The sequence below is a fragment of the Rhinolophus ferrumequinum genome, chromosome 4 (genome assembly GCF_004115265.2).
Source record: "Rhinolophus ferrumequinum isolate MPI-CBG mRhiFer1 chromosome 4, mRhiFer1_v1.p, whole genome shotgun sequence".
Lineage (NCBI taxonomy): Eukaryota > Metazoa > Chordata > Mammalia > Chiroptera > Rhinolophidae > Rhinolophus > Rhinolophus ferrumequinum.
The window spans coordinates 101,870,896-101,892,336 of record NC_046287.1 but is presented as its reverse complement, the minus strand read 5'-3'; the positions used below and the strand labels follow the sequence as shown (position 1 = coordinate 101,892,336).

At 38.7% G+C, this 21,441-nt stretch overlaps 1 protein-coding gene across 4 annotated transcripts in view; it reads right to left on the bottom strand.

Moving 5' to 3' along the window:
* USPL1 (ubiquitin specific peptidase like 1) overlaps positions 1 to 21,441 on the bottom strand; it is a 28,916-nt gene that overhangs the window by 5,707 nt on the left and 1,768 nt on the right. Inside the window, exons 2-8 of one of the 4 annotated variants that reach the window (XM_033104511.1) lie at positions 19,620 to 19,785; positions 18,962 to 19,090; positions 15,736 to 16,381; positions 11,866 to 11,979; positions 7,246 to 7,375; positions 5,811 to 5,936; positions 383 to 540 (exon numbers count right to left, since the gene is read on the bottom strand). In XM_033104511.1, coding sequence (XP_032960402.1) covers positions 383 to 540; positions 5,811 to 5,936; positions 7,246 to 7,375; positions 11,866 to 11,979; positions 15,736 to 16,381; positions 18,962 to 19,090; positions 19,620 to 19,718 — 1,402 coding nt within the window. In that variant the 5' untranslated portion in view covers positions 19,719 to 19,785. Of the gene's footprint in view, positions 1 to 382; positions 541 to 5,810; positions 5,937 to 7,245; positions 7,376 to 9,922; positions 10,003 to 11,865; positions 11,980 to 15,735; positions 16,382 to 18,961; positions 19,091 to 19,619; positions 19,786 to 21,441 lie in introns of those variants that run through there. The other 3 variants (XM_033104512.1, XM_033104514.1, XM_033104515.1) reach the window with 3 other exon arrangements.

Genomic DNA, 21,441 nt, shown 5'->3' with positions numbered 1-21,441 from the left:
ATAGAAAAATCAAAACTGCCACCATTCATTTTTCTAGACTGAACACGTATTACTCATGCAATAAAGACAAAAATTAAAAGCAATTATATTAAGTGGAAAAAAGCAAACTGTAAAGCAAACTTTAATATATGACTTCATCGCCTGTCTAAAAAAGAAACATGCATATGCATGTGGATACCCATAAGTATGCTGACAGAAGCAAAGGGAAAAGTTAGGAGTGGCTCTAAACCACAGCAACAGTGTAAAGGAGAGGGCAGAAGAATTAAAGGCAAAGGTAAGATAAACAGAGAAAAAAAGAGTCAAGGCAAAGTCTGTCTAAAAAAAAATACCAAGTTTAGTCTCTATGCCTATTATCATAAAAGAAAAATGTTTAAACACTTACCATCAGCATCTAAAATCCATGTTATAAAATGATTATTTGCGTGGTACTGAATTACAGAAGTTATTTGGTAAAGACAGCCTTCAAAAGGAAATGAGTAGGGCTGCAAGTCGTTCCGTGGCAAGCCCTCTACAAAGTGCAACATGAACACGGGAGATACTCTGTGGAGAGAAAGGAAGAGAAGACAAATGTAATGCCATGTGCCCGGTTATACGAAGGATGGTCTGGAATGAATGAGTCACATGCAGCTTTCAAGGCTAACTGTACTTATTTTTCTTGAGCACCTCCAGATGTATGCCTTAACTAGAAATGGAGCACTCATTCTGAGACGTACGTAATGGTAAACCGTCCTCAGAACAGGATCACTCACAGTTGGAAGGCATCATGCAAAAAGGCTCTCACACAGACTATTAAAAATTGCTCTGGAAGCTGCAGAGATGCGTCGGCTTAAAGACGTCTCAGTAACTACTCTGTAGAATCAAAGGAAAAAGCCAGATCTGTTAGAATTTTCTTTGGTATCAAGTGCCCAAATGAACTGCGTTTGTTAGCGGGGGACAGGTAATATGTGAAACAAAGTCAGAAGCCTAAGACGTGAAATAAGCATTTAAAAAACTCCAACATGTTAATAATTTGGCCTATTTCTTCCCGTTATCTCAGGAAGTAGAGAGGTTCATCAAATTAAAATTTCCATGTAGGAAATTTAATTTGTAACTAAGTAGGGAATAAAATACAACATATTAGTTGATTTACTATAAACTTTAACAAGACATCATAATGTCAAAAATACGTCATTACAGTAACACGCCAAACTAGAAAATAGAACCCAAAGATGAGCCTCAAGGAACTAAACAAACCGCTCAGGATTTTAAAAAAATGTTGAATATCTCTCTTCCCAATATTTAAACAGCTGTCAAAACTTACTAAGCTTATCAAAATGCATTCACCTGCAAATGAACTTGAATCAATGTCCAAAACGCAGATTACTCAGACTGACAAGGATAATCTGTAAATAGCTGTCGTCGATCATTCTGTTAGAGAATAATCGTCTTCAAAATGAAAGTACCTACAAACAGAAAGTCCTGCAAACTGTAACGCTCAACTCCCCTTGGTTTTTATCTTGCCTATTTCGTCCATCTAACATGGCACTGACTGTAAAAGGCACCACTGTGAAAGAACACTGCCAATTACACGACCATGCCATCCATGTTTAGATGTGTTCCCATTTCAAATGTTAAAATGGGAACAGTGCACCTTTGCATCAGTGATCCATGGAAGAACTAGATATATTCTCACAGCTGGAAGTGCAGGCACTTGCCTGACTCTTTAAGTGCTAATATTTAGTTCTCTTGGTGTCATGTGACCTCTTTTCAAGACACCTCCTGAGACTGGTTATTACAACATCCTCTTGTTGATCCCAGGAGTTTCCTACCTTCTTTGTGTGAGTTTGCACATGGGAACGTTAAATAGGCAGGTTTTCTTTTCTTTCTTTTTAATTGGGGAATGTTGGGGAACAGTGTGTTTCTCCAGGGCCCATCAGCTCCGAGTCGTTGTCCCTCAATCCAGTTGTGGAGGGCGCAGCCCACCATCCCATGTGGGAATTGAACCGGCAACCTTGTGCAGAGCTCACGCTCTAACCAGCTGAGCCATCAGGCCGCCCAATAAGCAGGTTTTCTTAATGGCACATTTAAGAACTGGTACAACTTATAAATGATGGCATCTTGGAATTGAGAAAATAAAGCATATGCCTCCTCTTCCTCTTCTAGTTTATTTTCCTCCTGAGTCCCCAAGACTCTCGTGTACTCTAAAAGTGACAGCATCTCCTACCCATAACTTCAGCTTGTCTCCTTTCCAGTGTCTCGGGTGAGGGTAGCAATTCACCCCTAGCCTGACTTTGTCCCCAGGTTTCTTCCTACCCACAGTGCCTGGAGTACCATGGCCCACGCTCAGAACTGAGGACAGCAAGTCAGGTTCTGACTCAACCGCAGGAAAACTGTGTGGGTTGGGTTAAAGGGACCTGGACCAGCAAATTTCAAGCTAAGATCCATTTGAGGTCATCTCCCTGGTCAGGAGGTTCCACCCCTTCTATTATTAGGATCTACCCTCAGCTCAGGCAAAGGTGAGAAAACAGCAGAGAGAGAAACCCAGCAGGGAGGGAGCTATGGGCAGGAACCCAGAGTCTCCAACCCACAAACAGCTGCTGTCTTGCGCTAATGGCCAGAGTACAAGGTTTTGACTTTCATCCCAACTAATATAATAGAATAATTGCTATTTTAAAAAATGCAAATTTAACAATGTGAATGTATTACTTCTGAACTGTAATAATGTAGGCTTTAGGCAGAACAAAATCTGCAAATGTAATTTTTAAACCTTATTACATGTTAGTCGTTTTACATCATTGTTTGAACTATCTCAGAGTCCGACAAAAAATAAAAAGTATGAGTAAAATCAGGTGTAATTCAAATAATTAGAATTGGTTCATGTTAACTGTAAACTAGAAAAATACATCTTTAGAAAAAGTCAACGGTTCAACAAAGGTTTACAAACGTGTTCTTTGGAGGTAGTTCAAGGATCTCATAAATAATAAAGCACTTTCTGCCAAACAATGGATTTAAATTCAGAAACATAATTTTAAATATTTTATATATCTGTATTCCATCCAAAATTTTGTAAGTGAAAGCAGTTTATCTGCTTTTAAAAAGTCTCAAAATCATTGTATTAAGACACTTTAATAAGCTCAGTAAGCACAGAACAGATATGTCTTATTTCTCTTCCTAGCACTCCCCTATCCTTTACAAATTGTTGTTGTTGTTTTAAGATCACTGTTAGAACTGAAGCTCAAATAAATAAGCTTTCAAATGACAATCAAGGATCGTGTACGACCAGATTCCTATAGGAGGCTGTGGTGGTAATGAGAATGAAACAGTCCATTTCAAGAGTTTGTGAAATGAAATTAAATGAGCCTCTAAGCTGCTGCTTCATATCACCGTGCTCTGAACATAGTCCCTAAACACACCGCTCAGAGAAGTCGCAGACTTGGACCCGCTGATTGTCATTCATCTGATTTCTCAACGGACTCTTTTTAATGAGAACGTATCACAGACATAGATGGTCTGAGACAAGGTGTTCAGAGAACTCGTAACTGTCAGTTTTCAGAACGCTGCAACATTGAATTATGCATGATATCATGATGGGCACAATTACTTTTAAGTTATCCCTACAAACTGTATTAAATTTGTTTCTAAATTCCATTAAACACCAACAAATCAAATTATACAAATTTCAAAGTAAAACACTACAAAGGACTTTATAAAGACACTGTCATTTAAATTTTCAGTGAAATTTTACCTGCTAGTTCAATTTACTTCTGAATACAATAATGTCCAAATTATAAATTCTGCTTATAAATTGACCCATAGGAACTGTACACACATTTTCCGCTGAAACACTGATATACCTAACATTTCCAGATCAGAACGTAAATCTTTAATGTAAGTAAAGCAACATATTTGTATAAATAAAAATTTTATGTTGCAATGTGACCAATTAACAGATAAATAAAACCAACAAAATAGTAGTATGAGTTTATCTTCAACGCTGGGGCTTGAAGAGCGGGTATTAACAGTTAGATGAAATGATATACACCAAGAAGCCTCAGGCGGTGCAGAGGTGCAGGTGGCACAAGCCACACCTGCTGCCCCTGGATCTCCTCATCAAGGAGAGGCTCCCTCAACACTTAGATCTCAATGGGGGAACTCAGGCAGCCGACACAGACTGTGGACTTCCGGCTGAAGAGATCTTTCTTACTCTGCCGTCCCACTCAAATGCTATCAGATAGTGAAGGACAGAAAATGGTAATAAACCAAGAGGACAAAGAAAAGCAAAGGAGACGTGAGCAAACAAGACAAGACGACGATAAATATTCAGGAGAAAAAAAGCAAAGAGGAAAGTGGTCCATCAGACGGCAGAATGGATGAAGGAAGTGATGATGGAATGTTACAGAGTAGGTGTACCGCTGAGAAGAGAACCCCTAAGAGACTCCGTATCGACAGGCAGCAGAATGGGTGGTTAGGCCCTGAGCTAAAAACTGGGCTAGTGAACGTGTCCAACGTGTGTACAGAGTACTCCCTGCACCAGGCCCAGAGAGGAGCCAGTACAGACTGAAACCCTGGAGCAAAAAGGCAAAAGGAAGCAGAAAAGAGGTTCCCAGGGAAAAAAGGGAAGGAAGACTCAAAAATTGTGTAGCATTTGAGCATTCAGAAAATTATTAATGAGTGTTTGAAGAATTTGTAAAAAAATCAATGCGTATATAAACAAAGCAAATGAAGCAAAAGGCAATGAATAATTCCAAGAAAAATAAAGAGTTACAATACAAATAAAGAGTTGCTGGCTAGAGAGGGGATATGTGCACATTTATAACAAACAACGCGTGATTTAACCAAAATGTAATCAGGCTGGGAGGACAGGAAGGCTCAGGAGAGATGGGCCCCAGACGCCGCCGGCTGAGAGCCCTAACACTCAACTGCTCTCAGAGGAGAAGACTGGACAAAGGGGACAGACTCAGGGTTTTGAAGAGTCAAAGTAAATATGAGCTGAAAGGTTTAAAGCTGCCTGGAGCTGGGGTATGAGGGGCACTGTCTTTTTTTCCTTTTTAAGTCTTGGCACTATCAGGTGGAGAATTGACTACTTGGATGAAAGCAAACCTTTAGGAACGATTCTGAGGGGTTTCTTGGCACATCCAAGGGCATCAGAAAAGGTAAGATATGACTATCACTGCTTCTTTATTACATTAAATTATACCTCAAAACATTTCCTTACGTAGAGTTCAAGACAACAGGAAATGAAGGTTAAAGAGGACGTGCACCTGTGCGAGTGCATGAACAAGGGACACAAACTGCCTAAAGGGGGACTGGCCTGGGAGTTTCGATGTGGGGCTTCTGGGAATGCTGGAAAAGGTACTTCTGGCCCATGGTTCCCACGGAGCACAAGCAGAAAGGCTGGCAAAACATAAGGAAACCACATCTGCTCAAGGGCAGCAGAAAGCTTACAGGAGGATGAAGAACTAGCAGGCTGAGGTCTGGGAGAAGATGGGAATTCAGACAGATGAGCCTGTGGCTCATCTTTCAATCACTGTACTTCTTAAAATTAGATTAAGGAAATCCCAGAATTCTAGTGACTCCAGGCACTTGGGGGAGGAGAGAAAAATTGAAGTTTAATATCCTTAAAGGGAGAAAAAAGGCATAAGAATGAAAGGCACTTGTAGGAGAGGAGGGTGAGCTCTTCAGTGGCATTAGCATTTTGGTGATTCACAAATACGTGTTACCTCAAACTTCTGCACAATAGGTTATAGTCACCACTTTCAATTCCACACATTAAAAAATATGTAAATCCACTTTCATTTTGTTTTAAACTCCGTAAGGCAATTTGAACTCACTTTTCCAATACCATTTTTCTTATCTGTGACTTATTGTTGCAATTGTTGCATGGACCAAAATGGGCAGCATTAAGTGGGTGCCACTCAGGAATGACATTTGTAAAGGTGACCAGATTCTTCATACACCTATAAAAACAGAAGACATAACTTAAATTCATTTAAATCAAATTCATTCATGTTAATGTAAATCAATGTCAAAAAGAAAAGGCACTCTCTTTCATTTGTTCATACTTAACCAACCGTATAATAAATGAATAGGCCTAACCCTAGGAAAGCTCTCTGTGAAGACTCTCCACGTTTATTCCATAGAGTTTTTCCGCTATGAGATGAAGGATCTGTTAAAGGCAGGATTTCTCAAGAACGGAACCACCGACAAGAGCAGCACCAGGAAATTCGCACTGGGTAAGTCTTTGTTGTGGGGATCGTCCTATGCACTGTAGGATGTTTAGCACCACGCCTGACCTCTACACTCTGGGTACCCGTAACAGCCCCACCTGTAGCAACCAGTATCTCGAGACATTGCCAAACGTCCCACGGGGCGCACATTGTCCACAGTTGAGAACCACTGTTCTGAGGTTTTCAAATTTGTTATGAGCTCACCCCTTAATAAATTCACAACCTGGCTGTCCATTATTTACAAATCAAAATGAAAGGGGCATTTCTAAATACAGAATCAGGAATATATACAACTGAATTTCCTTGATCCTTAAAAAATTAGAACATCAGTTGTGAAAGAATTTTGTTTTTACAGGTTACACACAAGTTCTAAACTTGCACTTTGGCATGAATATTTGACAACAATAAGCATCTAAAAAGATGATCGTTAAAAAAATGTACACTGCACCTCAACGGGATTCACTTCAATGAAATCATCTTTAAAAGAACTATTATTTATTACCTAAGAGATACGAGCTTCTTTTCTGAATAACAGCAAATATTGATAAATGATAAGTGCGATAAGCACAGGCTGTGAAAAGGAGATCCATTCTCAGGGAAGCTAATATTTTAAAAGCAAAGAAGCACAAAGTAATCAACAAATGCCTCTAACAGAGGAGTATACAAAACACACAGTTTCCAGGAGTTCTGAGAGGTGTTCTTACTTGGCAGGGGTTCTGGGGGAGGTGGAAAGGAACAGGCTACACTCCCCACGTCCCGCTTCCCACTGAAGAATTCCTAAGAAAACCCGCACTAGGAATCTAGCAAACCATGAGTTTTCCCCACTTCTGGTTTAAAGGAGCAAGCACATTTTTGTTTCTGGGGCTCAAATTTTTCCTTTTAACCTTAATGGTGGAGAGACTTCAAGATAAGATGGGAAATGTTACCAAGGGTAGTAGAAAGAACCCGGGAGAGAGCAGTGCTACTAGTGAAAGCAAATTTTATTACTCAGAATCACTTTCAATTGAATCAATCCGTTTTAAAAAATAGAAAAACTGACCTGTTTTGATACTTGTACCCACACTGTGAACATTCAAAGTTCCAAGAAAAAGAGTACGTGAAGAGCTTTTCAATGCAGGGCTCTATTTTTAAGAGCAGGGGAAATGCAAACACAGGGCTTTCCATATCACCTTCAAAAGAAAAGGAAGAATCATAACTCATAACGAACAGAAAAAGGTAAACCCAAATTATGAACTGTTGTCTTTTCTCATTATACTCACAGTATTAATACAGGTGAACATGTACATGTAACAAAGTAAGTTATTAACTTTAGCAAGGGGAAGTTTTCAAAGCATTTTTCTAAAAAGGTCCATAATGAAGATTTAATTACCACTTCATTCTCTATTTTTTTGGTAGACACTTACGAAAAGTTCGTAAGACAAAAACATACCAGACACACATGATCTTCTCAGATCTTTTTAGCTTTTCTCAGGAACAAAAATCCTCACAACTATAATAACCCTAGAGTATTACAAAAACAAAATAAAAATTTATAAATGTTTTGCTACAGATACTAAAAATAATATAACTGGTGAAACACGGTAATCTCAGAGTTAGAGAAAACCGTGAAAAAGCTATTTCCATCCCGACTCTTGGTTGTTCTACCTGTGGAGAGCATGACACACAAGGGTTCCAGGACCAGCCTCAGATCTCCTGACTCCTCACCAGAACCCTCACCGACCACTCTTCTTAATCTTTTTTTTTCCTTTTTTTAAAACATTTTTATTGGGGAATATTGAGGAACAGTGTGTTTTTCCAGGACCCATCAGCTCCAAGTCGAGTCATCGTTTTCAATCTAGTTGTGGAGGCCGCAGCTCCCTGGCCCATGTGGGAATCGAACCGGCAACCTTGGTGTCATGAGTACAGCCCTCCAACCAACTGAGCCAACCGGCTGCCCCTCTTCTTAACCTTTTAACAATTAAAATTAAACTCCAGTAACTTTAAGATTAGAAATCTAAATTTTGTTGTCATTAAAACAAAAACTGAACCATGGAGTACTGTCTTCCAGTGTGGAGGTGGGCAAGCAAGTCACATGGGATTTTACATTCTCCTTTTACATTCCTTCTCCAACTGGTTTCTCTTTCCTGTCCTCTGGGGAGCTTAGATGCCTTACCAATCTGGCCTTAGAAAACAGCAGTCCTTCCATCCCCTCCCTCCCTTGGCACAGTCTCACTTCCACGGTCCAGTTCTCCCCCAGCCTGGAGGAGTCACCTTGGCAGGACCAGAGGCAGAGTGGCAGGTGTTATCACCTAAGCATCCTCTATAAACATCAGCAGTTACAAAGGCTCTTTAATAGTCACTTTGTGGTATAGTCCCACTGCCATTTTTGTACAAAAACGTAAAATCAAAACATTTTTTATAAACAGAAATACAAATCCATCTCCTAAAAATGAACATATGCAACACCATATGCGTAAACAGTGTGTAGTATAGCATGAGTTCGTCATTAGTTCTCAGCCTTTAAATGCTTACTCTATTGTAACGAAACATTAGTTGAAAGAGTCAATCATTTACTTCATAATGACAACAGAATCTTCAGGTCTAAAAATACATCAAGTTCCCAATGAATCAAAATATCACGAAGGAGCTCAAAACACAGTTAAATAAGCTATTACAGATCATTTTAGGTAATTTATATAGCTCCTAAATTGATCTTAATTATTTTTCCTTTGATTATTCATTTTACAGGTATTTATCATAAAGCATACTAGAGAACAAATAATACCAATGCTAAATTCCAATTTTTACAACCTCCTGCCTACGTTAGGTTGAGTGGTTTCTTTGCCTTTAGTAACTCAGCCCCACGTCCCTTCATTTGCCACAATGCAAACCCCTCAGTGACCCTTTGCTGCCTAGCTGGTCAGGTTTTCTGTTAATAGCTCATTAATGTCTTCTGGCCATGTTGCTATGAGGTTGTCTTTTTTTAACTGATGTTCTTTGAAAGATATATTGGATATCATTATTTCTTTGTTCTACTTTTGCCCCGAGGTTTTAAATTTCAATGTAATCATATCTACCAATCTTTTATGTATCTTATATGAGAAATTCTTCCCCACTGAGTGATAAAGTATTTACCTATATTTTCTTCTGAAGTTTTACAACTCTGCTTTTCATAATTAGGTCTTTATACATGCTGGAGTTCCTTTCTGACTATGGTGTGAAGTAGGGATCCAATTTTTCCCCTGTATTAGGAACCAACTGTCCTGGCATAATTTACAGGCTGTCTTTTCTCTCCCCTTGTATCTGCATAACCGCCTGTCACAAGAAGACGTAACCAAAAGGGGACGGCTCTGTCTGGACTATTCTGTCCTGAGGGCCTGCCTGTCCTCACACTGGTACACAACACACACTAAATTACTCTTCCGACTTATACAAAGAAGTAGAAACCATAACAATATAAAACTACAACAATAGCTTTTTCCTGTTTTAAAAAAGGAATACAGGGGCCGGTTAGCTCAGCTGGTTAGAGCGCAGTGCTCTTAACAACAAGGTTGCCAGTTCAATCCCTGCCAGGGCCACTGTGGGCTGCGCCATCCACAACTAGCTTGAAACAACTACCTGACTTGGAGGGGATGGGTCCTGGAAAAACACACTTACAATAAATAAAAGTTAAAAAAAGAAAAAAAAGGACTATAGACATTAAAGGAAAAGAAAAGACCAAATTGAAGGTAGCAGTTACCTTTGTGGGGAGGTAAGGAAGAATTGGGGAAGAATACAAGGGGGCCTCAGTTGTATTTGTAATGTTACGTTTCTTAAACTGTGGGGAGTGAGAGCAGAGAGGACAGTTTACAATGTGTTTTTTAAAAACAATAAACAACATGATAAAGTGGTTGATCTTAAAAGTTTAATCAACATTCCGGATCAATACAGATTCTACTTCTCTTTCTTTAGTAGTACTTTAAAATCTTTAAAATACATGTTGCTATTCAGAATGAGAACACATACATGGTAAGATTTTACTGCACTCTTTGAAGCAAAGATTAGATTTCATTAGTAAGATCGTAACCTCTGAAGTAGCACCTACCATTGTGGAATGACTAGTAGGAGGGATTCTATTGAATTAGAAGAGCTTGGTGCTTGCCCAATTGCTGTGATAGCACAAATAATTAAAAATCCCATCTCTGTTACAAAGAAAACCAGGCCCAAGGCAGCATTGGAGCAAGAGGCAACTTTGTTTTAAATGTAATAAATCAGGGGTAAAGAAGGGTGGTGATTCAGACCTGGGAGAAACCACTATTTAGTTCAACCGGATCTGGAGCCTGGACCCTGAATAAAACACCAGGTCATGCTAGGAGGGAAATGATACCTGGAAAGTGCAGCCCCTTGGGTGTGTACTCTGCTGATCTGGAAAAGACTCCTTTGAAATGAGTGTCCACCCAACAGATCAGGGGTTAGTTGTGGTAAAGGTTACACAACTATATAGATTTAAAAGAGTTTTATTATATGTTAATTACGCTTTGATAAAAAGGAAAAAAAAGAGTATCTATTCCATCTGAGTTTCCACCTGATGATAAATTAGAATGGTCCTCTAGACCTAGAGGAGGCAATGGCAAAGATCTGGCAGATGGAAAATCCGTTTACTATTATAACAGTAAACTTGTATCTGTAGGAGTTAATAAAAAAACAATATAATAAAATTAGGGGACAAATGTGGGACAAAAAAGTAAGAGATACTACCGTGCAAAAAAGACACTGCTTCCAGACATGATATCGGGATCTGATGAAATAATGCCACTCACTGAGAGAAAAACTTGTTGAAGGCACTGATATTCTATGTGATTTAATATGGATAACATATTAATAGAGGTACTACATATTCTGCTACTACAAATACGATATTAACAGGCGAGTTAATACAAAGGCAAAGAGAAGTAAAACAAAAAGACATCCCCAGCAACAAACAAACCAACAAACCACTACAGCTCCTTTGTGCTATACTAAAAACATTTAGAAAGAGCCAAAGATCTAGCACCCTTGCTCCACTCGGCCCCCAGAGGCCAAACGCCAATTCACAGAGGACGAAGCAGGTGCCTCTTTTTAAAGATTATGAAAACTTTCCCAAAAGGTATCAGTATATTTCTCCTTGTATTCTACTGGCAAAAACTGTACCACATGTCCAGTCCTAAACCAATCACTGGCGGGGGAACAGAATTACCCTGGGGTTTAGACCAGAGATTCTCAACCTGGTGCACCAGTAGGCATCACGTGGGAGCTTCTCAAGGTTACATACCCGAGCTCCATCCTCGAGAGTCTTTTAATGGGCCCCTAGCACTAGCATTTACTTTTAAATTCCCTAGGTGCTTTCTAATGCACAGTCCAGGCCAAAAATGCTGGACTAATCTACGGGGGAAAGCACTGAAAAAGCAACCAGAGGTGTACCCCGAGGCTTCACCTACAGTTTCTGGGGCTGCGTCCACTCAAGGGGTGGGACCCAGCCTGCATATTTACATGAACAGCTCTGCCCACCAATGGATTTAACCAGCAGTCAATTCCTAACCAACTACCCAGGCTCTCTCCCAAGAATCTGATCATCTAAAGAAATAAAACAGTATTATCTTTCCTTATCATGTATTTCTTTATGGTCGATGAATAATACAGTTAAATTACATAGATTACTTACCTAACGTGCATCTAAGCTGAGGCTGAAGTCTAATAAAGATTTCATCTCTGACTTCATTCAGACAGGTCTCTATCTTTGCAAATATTTCTGAAGAATTTTTTTTACAATCTCCATCTAAAAATAAAATACAGAACATTATCAATTCCTCATCAGTCTATATCTTTTCAAAGAAAATTAAGACATTACCAAGAATGAAACTTTATCAGTCAATGTATTTTGGAAACCAGAATTTCCTTAATTCTTCCTCCTCTCTCTGTGGGATCTACCATATATCCCCTCAATATCTGTTAACAGCACAGAATCACTAATACTGACGGGGCACAACCTCAGTGAAAGTCTTTCTCATCCGGGTAATGGCAGGCCTAGCAGGAGCTGAGCTTTCAGATACTCTGCCCCTCTCGGAGACGGCTGAGGCTCTCTCTTTACATGTGATTATTCCTCGTGCTACAGACAACGTCTGTTTAGTCCCCTTTGATTGAACTTAGCTGGATCATAGGAGCAGAAAAAGCTATAAGGAGTCTTAATAAATTATTATTAATTCCCAAACTAACATTTGGCATAAATGCCTCCTTTTATATCTTTTTTCAGGGGTGGGGGTGGGATGGGAAGGGTCTTCCATGACATCATAGCGTTTTTATAATTCCTTGTACTGCATTTTTCACTCAAATTTGCTTCATTAAAAACTCTGCAGGCTAGTTATTACACTCCGACTAAACGGTTTTATTAACCATCCCCCTATCTCTGCACACTGGCTTCTTTTTCCACTGTTATAAATACTATGATAACAAACAGGGCACCTACCTGTCCATGTTTCTGATAATTTCTTTAGGATAAAAGTCCTCAAAATGGAATTACTGTGACAGAAACTATCTAAGATTAATAAGAAAATTATTTTGAATAAAAGCCTCCATGTACATGATTCTAGTTACTCTTAAGCAACAAAATAGGTCTTTTCACTCAAATCTCTTCCAAATAAATAATTCATACATCCTGATTACAAGCATCAACCACAATTTTTATTTGACCATGACAAAGAGAGAACACTTATAATTCAAAGTAATGCAGCTCAAACGTAATTATAACCATATAAATACTACTTTGCTGTAAAAAATTAATATAAGATTAAGATATAAATTCAAAATTAACATTCAAGTCAAAATTTGAATGAGGTATCCTTTTCTGCAGCAATAATTGAACAATTGTCACCCACTCAGTATTGGGGTTCCTGTAAGTATAGAAAACAGGAATAGAGAGAAGATAAAAGCAATAATGCTGTGAAAAATTGAGTTTTAAAAATTGCTGAGAAATTCAATCTCCAAGAAAGTCAAATTGAAACAAAATATTTATCTAACAAAATGACAATTTTGTAAATGTTTATACCCAGAGGTGCTGCGAGTGTTCTGGGATGTTTCCTTCTACATATGAAAATGTAATTATATGCTAGTATAAGCCTTCTGGAAAGCCACTCAGAAAGAGTCTTTATATTCATATTTTAATATTCCTTCTAGGATATAATCAGCAATGGATTCAAAAAATAGATGGATGGGTATTTGTCATGATGTTTATTCATAACAGTAAAAAATGGCAAGCAGCTTGAATGGCCATCAAGGGGAAACCATGTATAAGATTTACATAAAAGATTGCATGACCAAAGTCAAGTTGAATAGAGGTGAACATTCTTTGACTAGCAGATAGCAAGACCTAAAAAGCCCTAATAATTAAAATAGTGTGGTATTAGTGCAGGGACAGATATAAAGTGACCCAGAGAAAAAAACTAAGAGGTAAGAAACAGCTGTAGACACATATAGAATGTTATATGACAAAATTGGTATGGCAGATCAACTGACACAAAAAGTAGAGCTAGAAAAACTGGCTATGCGATGGGGAAAAAAAATGGGACCTTACCACACACCATACACAAATAGTAACTCCAGCAGAATTAAGAAATGTGAAAAGCAAACTTTGATGAGTTTTCAGGGAAAATATAGGAGAATGACCTTCTGATTTGGGGGAAAGATTTCTTTCAAACGCCACATTACTAGCTGCAAAAGGAAAGATTAACAATTTCTGTATATCAAAAGTATCTTTAACTCTTCCGCTGCATTAAGTTTTATTCAAAATGTGTCAGAAATCCACAAAAAAACAAAAAGTTGATATATTGACTATTTTATGCATTTAATAAGAATAATTTGAGCTGCTTTGTATGTAAATGATATTATTTTTATGTATAAGCATTTCGGATATATTCATTCGATACATCTGACAATTGCAGCAAAAGGGTTAAAAAAATAAAAACACAAATTATGGAAGAAAACCAATAAAATGCACTGAAGCCATCAAATAAAAGGTAAAGACACAAGAGACAAATTGGGAGATTTAGCGACACTTACCGTGTTTCCCCGAAAATAAGACCTAGCTGGACCATCAGCTCTAATGTGTCTTTTGGAGCAAAAATTAATATAAGACCCGGTCTTATTTTAATATAACATAAGACTTGGTATAACATAACATAACATAACATAACATAACATAACATAACATAACACAAGACCGAGTCTTATATAAGACCCGGTAATATAATATAATACCGGGTCTTGTATTAATTTTTACTCCAAAAGATGCATTAGAGCTGATGGTCCAGCTAGGTCTTATTTTGGGGGAAACACAGTATCAGACACACACAGAGCAACGAGGACATATAAAACTCATACGCACCAGTCAAGACATGGCAATGGAACAAAACAGGCTCATACACAGCAAGCATTTCACACAAGAGGGAGGAGTTACACAGGAAGAGCTGTTTAACCTGAGATCTGGGAAAGGCAAACCATTGTGCATAATTCAAATAGCAAAAATCTCCAAGTGTGAGAATAACCACAGGAGACTCTATGGATCAGGAAGAACTCTTATACATTGCTAACGGAAGTACTGATTAGCACAGCCACTTTGGAAAACAATTGGCTATATACTGCAAACTCAGAGCCTATGATCCGGCAATTGCTCGTCTATCCAACGGAAACGCCGCGGTACCCCAAGAGCCCTGCCTGAGAATAGTCACAGCAGCAGTATTTCTAATGGCAAGAAACAACCCAATGGCAGGTGAATTGATAAATGCATCGAGATATTTACAAAATGGAAATATTCTACAGCAATGCAAATCAACCAACCACAAAAGCAAACAGCTTGATAGATAAATCTTTATAAAAAGAAAAAAGGCCCCACAAGACAAAGTGTATAATATCCTTTCTTATAAAATTGAAGACAAATTAGACAATATATTGTTTAATGTATTGTAGATACACATTTGCAGGACAAACTGTTAAGAATGGTAAAACACATTTCAGGATGCTGATACCCCTGGGGGGAGATGGAGAATGGGGTGGGGAGGAACACACAGGTAGATGTAAGTTACTGGGAATATTTTAATTCTTCTTGGTTTGGGGATGGGTTCACGCGTATCGTATTTTATAGAAAATGAAACAAAAATATATCCTTGTGAAAAGAGACCTTGGGAGAGTGGTGGAATTGTGGATGATTTGTATTCGGCCCTCGATTTTGCTTTACGGCAATTTAAAACTTAAAATTTTACTCCGCTGGGCTCTGTAATGACGATCATTATTACCTTGCCAGCTGAAGACACACCACAGCTTTTCATCTTTACTCCGATTTTTGAAAAGACTGCCTTTTGGGGGGCAGTCATGATACCGTAACTGGTGTTATCGCAAGCTTCATGCCACTCTCCCTGGCTCCTTGCTCCCAGATCTTCACATAAAACAGAGGCTACTGACGGCATCTTTCCCATGTGCTGTGAGACAACACTCACCATTAGCCCCTTGACAAATGAAAGGGAAATAAAACGTTACTACCGACCTTGAACTCCATCCCACTGACTGGTGTGCAGCACACTGGCTTGATTGTACTTCGTAAACAACTGCCAGAACACAGATGCCTCCTTGGAGCACAGGTCCGTCATCACGGCCTTTTTGACCACTTCCAGGTGCACCAGCGCCAACAAGATACAGTCTAACCAACAGAGAGCGTAAGTGTTTTTCCACTGAACACATGAAGTCTGGCTCGATGGTGTGCATGTGCTCTCCAATGGCATATCCACTTCAGACGTGCCTCCTTCATTTTGAGGGGCAGGCTCCCCAGTTCCAGAAACATCAATGGTAGTAGCATCTTCTTCAGCAGCCATGTCAACGACAGCAGCTTCCAAAATCTCATCCTGCTCCAAGGACTCGCCGGTCTTAACCGGATTCTGGGACCCACTGGGCAGTGAGTCAGGCAAGACTGACGGGGTTTCATCATGTGTTTCTCTATTATGTTTGCTGTTCGAAACGCATTCACCACCAAGAACACAATGATCTTTAATCTTCTTGGAATCTGCTAAAGGAGGTGAATCTTTACAGTTTGTTTCCAAGAGCTTTCTTTTTTGAGGCCTATTTGGGGTGTGATGATCTTCCCAATCAGGAGAAATTAAGTTATTAAGTGATTTAGAGCCCAAAGGATAAATGCACTAGAAAGAAAAATAAAATGATAAAAACCACAAAAATTCAAATAATCTCAAGTTTTACTTTACTGTTTCCAAGTCATGAAAAATAGGTATGAAATTTTAGCATTAATTTGACATTAATTTAGGTTAATATCATCAACCTAAATTTTAAGGAACTAGGGATAAAGGTGAAGCAACCCCAATGTCCATGGACAAATGGACAAAGAAAATGTGGTCTATGCACAGAGTGGAATATTACTCAGCCTTTAAAAAGGAAGGAAATTCTGTCACCGGCTACAACACGGATAAACCTGGGGACCATTGTGCTAAGTGAAATAAGCCAGTCACCGAAGGATAAATGCTGTATGATTCCACTTACATGAAGTACCTAGAATAGTCAAATTCTCAGAGACAGACATAGAATGGCCATTACTGGGGGCGGGGGGGGGGGTGGGGAGTGGGAAAGGTGAGTTGCTGTTTAATGGCTTCAGAATTTCAGTTGTGTCAGACGAAAAAGTTCTGGAGGTCTGCTGCACAACAAAGTGAATAAAACTAACACTCCTGAACTGCATACACTGGTTAAGATGGTAAATTTCATGTTGTGTTTTCTTACAATTAAAATTTTTAAAAGGTTTTTTTAAAGAGGCAAAAAATTAAAAAGCAAAAAATCTTTACCAATCTCAAGCAGAGTCAGCACCCCTGCTTAATTTAAAAGAACACTACACCAGGGCCCTTTGTGGTTTATTGTTCTTTTCATCCATACTCCTAGGTAAGTATATTCACCAAGTCTCACACTTCAGTCGCCTACGTGTTGATCTCACTCTCCACCTTGTACACAGGATCCAACCGTTCGTCCCACAAACCCACAGATACTAGTCAGATGTCTCAAGTCTGACTGGTCCTCACCTCCTGATCTTCCCCCCAGTCTTTCTTTTCTCATCTCAGTGACTGGCAATTTCATCCTTCCAATAGTTCAAGCCAAACATCTGGGGCTCATCCTTGAGTTCCCCCTCTCCTACCGCATACCCCAATCTTTCAGCAAATCCTTTTGGCTCCACTTTGAAAGCACGTAACAGAAAAGACGACGCCTCATCACTTTGGTCACCACCTGCTCCCCCAGAACACTGCCACTGCCTTCCAACCGCCTCCCTGCTGCATGTCTTGCCCATGACATATATTTTCAACCCAGTAGCCACAGTGAACCTTTTAACAGGTAAGTCACACCATGTCACTTTTCTACCAACATCCCTATAAGGGTTCTTCTTTTCAGGCAGAGTGAAAACCAGAGACCTTAAAATGGCTGAGAAGACCCGTCTTGGTCCAGCCCCCTCCCCACTACTTTTCTGGCCCACCTTCTCTGACTCCGCTTCATTTGCTCAGCCCCGCTGTGCTGGTCTCCTTGCCCAGCACAGACGTGGACAGGAAGCCTCCACCCTCAGGGCCTCGGACCTACCATTCTGCCGGGGGATCGCTGCTGCCCATCTCCTTCAGGTCTCTGCTCAAAGGTCACTTTCTCAATGAAGCGCGCCCTTCACCACTCTACTTAACATCACAGACTCCCCGGCCCGACACTCAGTCCCCGTGGCTTTTTCTCCACAGCACTTCCATGGCCTCGCACACAAAAACAGACAAGACTTGTCTATTTTCTTTCTCACTCTAGAATGTAACCTTGAGAGCAAGACATTTTTGGTTTACTGGTCATATCCTAGCATCTGAAACAGTGCCAACTCAAAAAAATATTTACTGAATAAGTGCAAAAGACACTGATTTCTACTTGTAAGAATGCCTGGGATTTTCTTTGAGTTGTCCCTAGCAAAGTATTTATAACCAACAGTGTGATTTAGTCGAGTTTTTTCCAAACTTGGCTCATCATCAGACTGGTCCTCAAAAGTTTCAAAACTGCAGAAACCTGGGTCAACACTACTGAATTGGCACCTGTGAGTGAGACCAGGAGCTTTTAAAAGCAGTCCAGGTGCCTCTGATGAACTGCTAGTTTACCTGGAACAAAAGTATCTGAAATTAGACTGCAGTCCAATCCCAGCACTGCTGCGTTATGAAGATCCTGAGTTCTGAATGAACACTCTGCATCTGTTTTCTTGTTCACAAAACGGGAACACCTACCTTGCAAAATTTTGAGACTTAAATGTGTGTCTATTGTTTGTCAAGTATAATAAAATGTAGAGCAGTAAGGAATTTAATGAGCTCCTACATAAAAATTGTACCAGTGGGTCCAAATTACTATAATTAATCCTAATAGATATTTAGAGCCTTAAGCACGTAACATGTACAGATGAATAACTTCTCCAAAAAGTCCCCAAGTTAAACCAAAGTAATGGGGGAGTAACTACTCCCCAGCAACAGCTAACACGCTCCCCAAAACAAGTTTAACACAAAAATCAGTCTTGAAATGTATCTTCTCTTCTCACAAATCTAAACACAATAAAAACATACATCTTGCAATAGCATACCAGACAGATCGAGAAACTGATTATCTATGTATTAAAAATGTACAGTCAAAAAACTGCAAAAGGAGTACAAATTTAAACACTGAAGGAAAAAGCAAAAGGCTAAAAACCGTGATGCTATCTAAGACTAATACTTTACCTGCAGATCCTCACACAAACAGATCGATTCTTGAAAACTAATTCGGTAAGTCTTTAAGGCTTTTAACTTTCCCTTCTCTCTACAAGCAGGGCAATACCCATCTGACGGGATGTTAGCAGAATCGTAATTCTAAAAGAAAAATAAAGTAAATTAAGATATAGATATTCCTAGATCATATCAAAATTACAAAACGTTAAATGGAAAAGTAACTAGAAAAAAATTACAACTTTCACCTACAGTTGTCCTGGCAAGATTATTTTTAACATGGCAAATAAAAAAAATGCACATAGGCTTTAAATACAGTTATCATTCTTAAAATAATATATTGTAGTTTTCAATATTAAATTTCAAGTGTTAAAAATAGCATCAGTTTTATCTGCAGGAAAAAAAGTAATATCAATTGCCAGGGAAAATGCATGCTCCATATTTTCAAAGAATAGTGAACCATAAGGTCTATGCTTTATTTCTACTTTCACATACTAATAAAACACAGAGAGGTAAACACAGTAAAACAATCTTTCGCCATTGCTGTAAGATTTCCGTGGAAGACATGATTTTTTAGAAGTTAATCGGTAAAATTAAAACCGAATTAAAAGTCTCAAAAATAGGAGGAAAAAAACCCCAACTTTGCACTGAGGCAAAAAATAAGTTCACTAACTTTTCCCAAATACCCCACCATGTGGAGTGATGATACCCCTATATCAGTCCCTGGTCCAATCACTGGCAAACCATTTCCAGTCTTCGGGGAATCCATCATTCCGAGTCATTGGCTAATTTATGTCACTTGAAACATGTCAATATCACTAAGGATTTTTCAATGAACCCTGAAAAAAAAAAGTCAATAGACAATTAAATAAAAATCCTATTTACTTTGAAAAAGAGCTATGCTATTTTACAAGATGTATATACGTTAAATATTATATATTGTGAGAACTAGTATATGCCCTAGGGTAAACATATTCTGAAATTGTAATCTTTAAGTGAAAACAAAATACCTAAATTTATTTATAAATCTAGCAAATTTGTGGGGGGAGGGCAGAGACTGCCAATAGGCCTGGTTTTCACAATAGACTCATTTATAAGCAAATTTATCAAAACTTGTAATAGAGGTTAAGTATTATTTAAAGCCAACTTATATTAGCCAGAGTTTGAAAGCCTAAGTTTTTACAGTCTACGCACAATTTGAAATAAGTATGTCAGCATTATACTAAGTACTTTTAAAAACTCAAATTCATTGTGCCATTACTTGACAGGGACAAAAGAACCCCTACTGCTTTCAACCAAGAATATGTCACCAACTGAGAATAATGCTACTTTTTAAAAGCTGCCAACAAATACTATTTCATATTAAAGTAAATGATCTGTACCAGAACAAAAATATAAACATCATTACAGAACAAATTACACACATAACAAGCTTGTTTTGAGTGTAGTCTTATGGCAGAATCACATTCAATAAAGTCCAAATTATGAGACTGGAGGTCAGTGTTAAGAAAAGTGATTGTTAAAAGTAGCTTAGATATGGACTCAAAATACAAGGAAACCACATACAAGAGACCTATAAGCAGAGTGAATCACCATTTGGCAGGGATGCTGCAAAATAATTTCAAGCCAAAGTCTTTCCCAAATCTAGGAATCCACAATTCTATGACAACCATCTCCTGGGAAACCGCAGCTCCCAGGTTCACTTTAAAAACTACTATGCTTTTGGTTCCAGCTATATACAGTTTAAACACCTTTCAAACCAAGGAATAATTTAAATAATAAAAATGTTCAGAAAGTCAGTCTCAATGAGTCTCACTTTTCAATTCTTGAAGAAATACCCCAAGGCAGAGCTTCTTAACCACAGCACTACAGACGTTTTGGACCGTTTCACTCTTATTCTGAGGGCTCTCCTGTGCCTGGAATGCTGTTTAGCAGCGCCATCGACCTCTACCTCCTAGATGCCAGCGGCACTCACCCCTCAGCTGTAACAATCAAAAATGTCTCCAGACATTGCCAAATGTCCCCAGGGAGCCAAAAAAAAGGCCCCACTGAGAACCACTGCCACAAGAATTAAAACAAGTTTGGTGCTAAACTTTTCCTTTTTAAGCTCCTCAAAGACAAAACCAGTTGATTATCTTTGGCTGGTTCTATTTATAATCTGCATAGAAAAGGGAACTATATAGGAAAGAGTCAAACTTCCATGGTTCCCGAGTGGCTAAAGGCATGGACTTTTCACTTGCAGAACTGAGTTCAGCGATTTATTTGCAAAATTGGTTGTTCTAAGAATTAAATGCAATAGATGTAAAATGCTTAGCACCTGACGCAGTAAATTTTTACTATTTATTTGGTGCTAATTTTATACGTCACTCTGTAAAAAATAAAACACCTTTTATCATTCTGCAGTGTTCTCAAAAGAAAAATTGGTAATCTTTGTATCTTGAAAAAATTGTTTTTGATAAAAATTTCCATCTGCTTGAAGGAAGCTAGAAAACTTT